Source organism: Solea solea, chromosome 6, assembly GCF_958295425.1.
Source record: "Solea solea chromosome 6, fSolSol10.1, whole genome shotgun sequence".
Lineage (NCBI taxonomy): Eukaryota > Metazoa > Chordata > Actinopteri > Pleuronectiformes > Soleidae > Solea > Solea solea.
The window spans coordinates 21,714,696-21,722,689 of NC_081139.1; the positions used below are offsets into that span (position 1 = coordinate 21,714,696).

The following is a 7,994-nucleotide window of genomic DNA, read 5'->3' on the forward strand; positions in this document are numbered from 1 at the left end:
AGTGTGTGTGATACTAATCAGTGTGTCAGTGAAGGAGCAGAACATCTCGCGGGCCGAACACTGACACGTGTGCTCTACTCTTTAGGATTTGTTGCATGTTACAGGTCCACTGTGTCACATTTAGTGACAGTTTAGTGAGTTTTGCTTGCAAAAAAAATTTATAAAATGGTTCGGTTTTCATACCCAAATAAGACTTTTATTTGTACTTTAGGCACACTGCCTTGGTTTGTAGAGGAAGCAGAAGCTCTATGCAAATATAAAACATGGCCATTGTTCCTGGACTCGTTCCTCCAGTCTCACTATCGATGTCTCTAATTCTTACACAAAAAGAGGAAATGTAGCTGTAATTCTGCCTGTTGCCAGTAGAGGGAAACATTGTATTGTCACTTAGAAAAAAAGTGTGTTCATTACACTGTGATCTGACCTCACCTATTGTAACTGAGGAACAGCACTAGTACGTGTAATGTCAGGCATGTGGATGTGAGGACGTGCTCTCAGTACACAGAGATCACCCTCTGACACCTCTGAGAACATTAAGTTGCTCTTTACACCACAAAAGAGAACAGCTTGCCTGGTGTGAAGTAACTGGATGGTTCTTGTAGGATTGTGGGGATTGATAGGTCAAGATGTTACTGGAAATGATGATGTTCTCAAATGTCTTGTTTTGTCCACAAACCAAAATTATTAACTTTTAATGATTTCTTTGTTATCCAGAGCAAAGAAATGAAGACAATATTTACATTTAAGAAGCTTGAACGATCAGAAATCTTGTTGTCAGTTAATTTAGTAATCGATTAATAATTAGATTGTTTCAGCTCTAAAAACAATAATCATGATAGGCAGACAGCGCACTGTTGAGTCGTCAGTTTTTATTTGAGTTATTTGTACAAAGCTCAGTGTCCTTATAAAAACATTATGTCATATGTTAAGGTAAACTTCTGATGTAGGTAAAAACATTTAACTTAAAAAAAAGAAGCTTCAAATCTGGTCAGCTTTTTAAAATGTGTATTTTCTATTTCACCCCAAAGGCCACGGTAAAGTCAGACAAAACATTCTACGTATGACTAAATGACTAAAGGTACGATGTGTGCAGAGACGTTTTCCCTTCATGTTTGGCCTTTGTTTGCTTCAGACTGCAAGTGAATGGAAACATAACATAACACACGCGTACACACACACACTCCATCAGCCTAAACAAAGTGTTATCCCACAGTTCATATCAGCCCTGAACATGACCACGTTCTCAGGAATGACGTTTTTCATCATTATTAATACAGGTTTGTGTTGCCATGACGACCACTGGTCGTCAGCGCTGATGTCAGACAAAAGGTCCTTACACAGACACACACGCGCGCAGCATTCGTAGTGAGGACCCACGTAGACATAATGCATTCCCGAGCCCCTTAACCTAAATACCTAACCCTAAAACCAGGTCTTAACCTCTCAAAAACCCTTAAAAGATATAAGGACCAGCCAAAATGTCCTCACTCCCTATGGTTTATATGTTTTTGTCCTCAGAAAACTACACACACACACACAACCTTCTTTTTATATCTTAGTGAGGACACATTTTCGAGCCCTTTACCTTAAATATCACAACTAAGTACCTGACCTTAACCTAAACTTTTTTTTTTTCATTTTATATTTCCCTTCCTGCCTGGCCAGGTCTTTCTTTAATCCTAACCCTAATTTAACTCCACCCTGTAATCCTAACCCTACCTGTTTCCCTGGGGTTTGTTACTGTAGTAGACTTTTCTATTAGAGCACATTTGACTTTACCTATGTTATCATTAGTATTTATAGAAAAAAGCTTTTTTAGGTTGTACTGCGTGAGAGACTTTAAACGTCAGGCGCCGGCCTGTGGTTCTGTGGACTGTTGTGTTGTCTTTCCTTTACCTAACCCTATAAAACCAGGTCCTAACCCTGAAAAAGCCCTTTAAAGTTGCGGGTTCCTAGACACAATGACCCCACAAGGTCAAAAATGTCCTATCAAAGATGGGTTTGTGCGGTTTTTCTGGACCTCACAAAGACATAAATACGTGTGCTGTACATCTACATAGCTTTAAAGACACGGTTATTTACAGAGCAAGTTTCATAAACGCTTAGTTCTGACGCAGAGAGACGCAGCCAAGTAAAGTGATCACTGATACTGATGAACTCTGTGACTGCTTTCGTCCACTTCTGGGCCTCGTGTGTGTTTGACGGCTGAGCTCAGAGCAGAACTTACGGGAGCACAGGAGCAGATTAACAGGAAGGATCAGACACAACGGACGACTATGTTGAGGTGTGGTGTAGGTGAGGTTGGGACAAAAGCAGCACCAGACGAGATCACACAGCCGGAAACAATGGCTGCTCTCTCTTGCTCTCAGTTGTGATGACGCACACAGACACGTGCATGAGATTCTTCAGTCGCGCCCCTGTCCTGTGATCTGTAGCAGGAAGCTAAACAGGTAAATAATGTCCAGGTAGATGCTGAGCGTGGCAAAGATGTATTCCTCTGGACTTATGGCGTAGCGCTTGTTCCCCAACAGCATCTGAGTGTCAAACGCCAGGAACTGGAGCAGCAAGAGGCAAAAGAAAGACATGAAGTCAATGAGGAAACATCTATCATTTCTTTTTTAATAATGTCGAAGCATCTGCTCCTCACCAGTGTGAAGACGATGGCTCCTATCACGGCGTAAACAGCGTGTAACCAGGGAACCTGTGTCAGAGCAGAGTTATACAGACCAGAGTTAAGAGGGATAGAGACGTGTTGCTAATTTAGGCGAGACAGTCAAGTGCTTTGCAGAACACGTTGTGAAGTTAAGCCCCTGACGCACACCCAAATACAGCCACGGCACCTGAGGTATTAACCTGCCAATGCTGTTTAATAATCACAGCTATTTTAGACCACGTCGTCTTCTCACTCTGGATGAAGGGAACACACTGTTACCACACTAGTGTCTCCCTGTGTGTGTGTGTGTGTGAAGCCTTTGTAACAGTTACCATTCCAGATATCTGTGATGCCATTTTAACTCCATAATTCACTTTTTACATAACTTGCCATTAATGTGTATGGGGTTTGTCATTATAGATATATATTTATAATTTCGTCACAATTGAAGTTCAAGATATCTACAACCTCATTCCGACTATCTGAAATTTAATTCAGGATATCTAAAAAGGACAATGTAGATATCTTCAATTGAGGATCTTTAAAGATATATTAAACTTGAGTTATGACTAGTCATAATAATGCTGTCGATATTGGAAACTAGAATTTAGTTTTTATTGAGTGTTGACTTTTTTTTTTTTTAAAAGAGTTACTTTTAATTAGTTTTTTTGTGTTTGTTTCAGTGAACAAAAATTGCTCTTTCAATTTTTAGTTTTCCTTATTTTGTTAGTTTTTGGTTAACTATAATAACCTTGGTGTGTGTGTGTGTGTGTGTGTGTGTTGCAGGTGTGTATCCTTGATTGAATGACGTGTGTGAGCGTCTCAGTGGAGCCTTGGAGCTGATTGGTCCAGCACAGGTGGCTCCAGTATAAAAGGCTGTGAGAGGTTCATGGTCTTCCCTTGAACCTCTCACAGTCAGTGGACGTTCTGTGCTTGTGTTTAATAATCCTTTCATATGGTTTTGTTTTATGTGTTGCTGGCGGTTTATTGGGATTTGGGAAGAAGGGAAGAGTCGCCTCACTCTTGTCGCCTCACTCAGGTTTTCACCTAGGCCTGGTCTTAACACTAAATTATTATTAATCACAATTTTTTTTATCAGAGTAGATCAAAAGAAACATAAAGAAATAAATAAATTAAACCTCTACTAAACATTAGGCGACTGTTTCAAAGTAAAATACACATCAATTGGAATATAGGCTACAGCAAATAAATGTACTATTATAAATGTGTTACCTGTAATCTACCTGTATGCAGCCATTTTTTTAATATTTTACTCTACAACGGTGTTGTAAGCCACAAAACACAAAGCATGCTGTGAACTGCTGTGATCATTTATTTGCAATTAAAAGATTTGTCAAGAAGTCAAGAAAATAAATTTGGAACTGAATAAATGTTAGTCAAAAATCAGGAACTGAAGACACTTAGAAACAGTTATTTGTGATGTCCTATTCTCCTTTTAAGGAAAAAAAGGACGTTACTATAATAACCTGTATCTCACATAATAACGTCTATGTTTAAAATACTTTTCCAAAGCTGAAACAGAGGGGGCTGAGAATAGAACCATGAAATATGGTGAACTTACATAACCAAAGGGGACGACAATGGACATGGTGATGGCACAGAGAAGCATGACCATGCACAGAGAAAACAGGACGCCCTGACAGGACGTCACATCGATCTGCAACAGTGCAGGAGAAAAAGATTAAACATCGTTTAATGAGTCGTTCATTATGATTATTAATAAGCAGCTTCTCTCACCTTGCTCTGAAAACTGAAGACAGTGACACAAAGACACACCAGAGCTGTGATTCCCACACACAGCAGCACAGACTGAGTGTTGTAAAAGCTGCAGGGAAAGCAAACGCGTGTGTTAATGAACGTGGAGCTCTTTCTCTGCACACAAACAGTAAACACGCTCTAATACATTTTTTTTACCTTGACACAAATCCCATCATGATGGAAATGCTTAAAGTCTAAGAAGGAGAGAGGAAATCCATAATTAGTTTTGATAATTGGCGTTTTATAAACTTTATTTTATATTTTATATGTGAAATACTCACAAAAAGAACTAAGAGAATGATGTTCCATGGAAACTGCCTCCTGATCAGGTAAGATTAAAAAGAATCCAGATTAAGTGACATCATTCTGTATGTGCTGCTATCAATATTTGTGTGGTTATTGATTTAAGGGCTGATTAATCTGTCGATCATTCTCTCGATTATTAACATTATCATTTGGTTTATGTGACTTTCTCAAATCTGGAAATGATGTTCTTAAATGTCTTGTTTTGTCCACACTGTCCAACACTGATTCAGTTTGAATGATTTCTTTGTTAAATGGAGCAAAGAAACCAGAACATTTTCACATTTAAGAAGCTGAAAAATCGGAAAATTCTTTACAAAAACACTCAACCCGATTAATCGTTAATCGAAATAGTTCACGATTCATTTGGTAATCGATTGATAATCCATTGTTTCAGCCCTTACTGATATTCCAGAGAAAACGTTACCTCAGCTCTCCACAGCAGGACAGTGCAATGTAGGTGGCAAAGAACATCATACTAAAAAGGGGGGAAAGATAATAGAAAACTTAAGAAACAATGCAAATGCAAAGGAATAGAAGGTGTAATGTATCATGTCATTGAAGTTATTATATCACAGGCACTTACTAAGAGGCCATGTACAAGCCGGGATGAGTCTGAATGAAAAACCTGATAGGAGCGCTGCACACACAGACATTCAACTCATTAATACTCTGATAAATAAAAAAATTAATAAATAAAGGAACAATGTGAACGATCATTCAAAGAAACAACGTATTTACCAAAATGTAAAGAGACCAATGATCGCCATGGTAACCAGAAGCTGAACCATGAGGATGGCGTAGACCTGCAGGAGGAGAGGGTTTTATATCAGAGATTTTATATCAGAGAAGTGGAGTTTATATTATTATTATTATTATGATGATGATGATAATAATGAGTGTTTTTCTGTGTCTGTGTCATCAGTACCTTCCTGATGAAGGTTTGCCTGATGTACTTATCGTCCCAGGCAAACTGAGCCTCCATCTCCTCGTAGCCTGAAGAAAAAGAAGCAATTCTTCATTGTTAATTCTTAATTTTGTTTTGTAGAAATTGTGTTTTTTTTATTGCAGAAGTATTCAGACAAATGAATGTCAGCATAAGCCTGACAGCTTTCTTTGTAAAGGTACATTTAAAGGTCCAGTGTGTAACATTCAGTGGATCTATTGGTTAAAAATGTGATATACTACCTATATGAAGGTTTATTATAATAGCCTCTAATAGCCTTAGAATAAGACCTTTATTAAATGTACTTTAGGGCAAGAGGCCGGCTTTACTGTTTCATATACAGTGCACATGTGTGAAAGTGTAACTACTTCCTGTCATTGATAATGTATCACAACAGAAAACGTGTACAAAAATACAAATACAATGGAAAAATACTATAAAATTGTGAATTATACTTTTAAAATAATTTATTACCAAGGTTTTACAGAAAACCCTGATTTGTTCTGCATGTTTAAAACTGCGACAACTTCCTGTAATCAATGATTGTGACAGGAAGTAGTCACACTTCGCACATGTGCAGAACAAACCGAGTTTCCGGTAAATCAGGTAACATTTCTACAGGAGCCCAAACTAGGACAAACTAGTCAGAATGTGAGTTTTCATGTTTTCAAAGAGAAGCTTCTGACGCAAACCAAGACTCACAAAATCCTTTCTGGTATGTGAAGGCCACCGTAGTTCACTGACACAGCCTTCTGTTTGTTACCGGTCTGCAGTCTCTAACTGTTACACACTGGACCTTTAATAACTTCAATAATAATCAAATGATTCCTTTTTTAAATAATGATAAGTGATAATGTTATTCTTACCTGCTGTTGCCTCCTGATAGGTGGGAGGCTCATTGTCGTCAGTCACCTGCTGGGAAAGGATTATAGTGGTTGACTTATCATATACATATATACATAATTCACATATAGAAGTTGAAGCAGCTCAGTAACAGATTCGTCTATGTAACATCCTTCATGTTTCATGTGTTCAAAGGATTAAGAGGGAAGAATGTGATGGATGTCCATCTTTGTTGATCCACCACAGATGTCAACTGTGTTACATCACAGAGAAGTTCTATGTCAGTTATTTTGACTCACAATAATTCCATTTTTGAACTTGACGAGGAAAGTCCAGATTAAAGTTCCTATCCATGATCAATCAAATGACAAACAACAACAACAACAACAACAACACATGTCAATAATCTAAAGAAATCACACAGAAAAAAATCAAAAACCTACCTTTCCCTTTTTCATGATTATCCCCTTTTTGCGCCTTTAACTTCCTGTGTCTGTCGTCCAACAGCGTGTCTGTGAGTGTTGTTGTTGTTGCAGTGAGTTTGTCTCCAGTGTGCGGATTACGCCGGAGCTTTATAGGCCTCCATGTGGTTAATCTCTCTCTAACCCTGATCCCTCGCCACCCCCGGTCTCATCCGAATGGTCGTTCCAGAAATGTCCAGGTAGTTTCCAAACATTGACACAAAGCCAGACTGAACCACTGCTGCGAAAATAGGGGGATCTCTAATCTGACGTGTCGCCTGTACAAACCTTGTAAACAGTGTCCCATAGTAAATGATCACGTGTGTTTGAATTACTGGAAGATTCAAACAACTCGACCTGCTATAAATCAAATGACAGATTATAGATTACAGATTACAGGTGGTCCACTAGTTATGCCCACTTTGAATGACACAACAGGTCTCATAAACCGGTGATGTCATCCTTTTGTGTGAGAGACTGATTAAGTAAGTAGTCACTCCAGTCTAATGAGATGAAGAACATTCCCTTTACAAACAGTAATAATGAGATTCACCCACTTTAAGATATGCGATTGTATAACTTGACTTTTTACTTAATCCTAATCCTCGTTTTAGTGAGGCAGCGTCCACTGTTTTCTAATGATTTTTTTCTGTATATTTACTGATATTGAAGACCTAAATAGCTTAATTTGTGTCGACCATAACACAATAAATTCAGATTAGACGTGGGTATGACTTTAACAGGGGATTTTATAGTTTTCAAAATGTAATATGAACAACGAAATATCGATTGGATTGAAGTGGAGGTTGAAATTTTATGTCTGAAATTGCAAGTTTGAGCAATAGTCGCCACTTGCTTTATTTTGTTCATTAGAAAAGCCTCAGAATCGTGCTTCAGATCAAAGTTTTTGATCACAAAAGAACATAACTACTTATAATTGACACCATGTTTTCTATAAACCTAACTTGACTCAAGTTTCAGGTTTGAATCACAACAGTAAATCTTATAA

The 7,994-nt window shown here is 38.1% G+C and overlaps 1 protein-coding gene across 2 annotated transcripts; it reads right to left on the minus strand.

The window, feature by feature from the left end:
* Window positions 1-849: 849 nt before the first annotated feature.
* Window positions 850-7,161, minus strand: faim2b (Fas apoptotic inhibitory molecule 2b). Of its 2 annotated transcripts, none has more exons than XM_058630631.1 (12): window positions 6,968-7,161; window positions 6,548-6,593; window positions 5,664-5,731; window positions 5,477-5,541; window positions 5,322-5,375; window positions 5,163-5,213; window positions 4,714-4,753; window positions 4,589-4,626; window positions 4,412-4,499; window positions 4,236-4,331; window positions 2,648-2,701; window positions 850-2,555 (listed from the first exon to the last, which is right to left on the minus strand). In XM_058630631.1, exons 1-12 carry the CDS (start codon window positions 6,980-6,982, stop codon window positions 2,406-2,408), a joined length of 765 nt encoding a protein of 254 aa, XP_058486614.1. In that variant the 5' UTR covers window positions 6,983-7,161; the 3' UTR covers window positions 850-2,405. The 2 variants fall into 2 exon arrangements, with proteins under 2 accessions (XP_058486614.1, XP_058486613.1); XM_058630630.1 differs by having other exon boundaries at window positions 6,548-6,596.
* Between the last annotated feature and the right edge of the window lie 833 nt (window positions 7,162-7,994).

Excerpts from the sequence above, each read along its gene's own strand:
- faim2b (XM_058630630.1), bottom strand. Across the intron at positions 5,542-5,663 it reads GGCAAACCTTCATCAGGAAG|GTCTACGCCATCCTCATGGT; the intron begins GTACTGATGACA and ends CTCCTCCTGCAG. Across the intron at positions 4,627-4,713 it reads TCATTCTCTTAGTTCTTTTT|ACTTTAAGCATTTCCATCAT; the intron begins GTGAGTATTTCA and ends TCTCCTTCTTAG.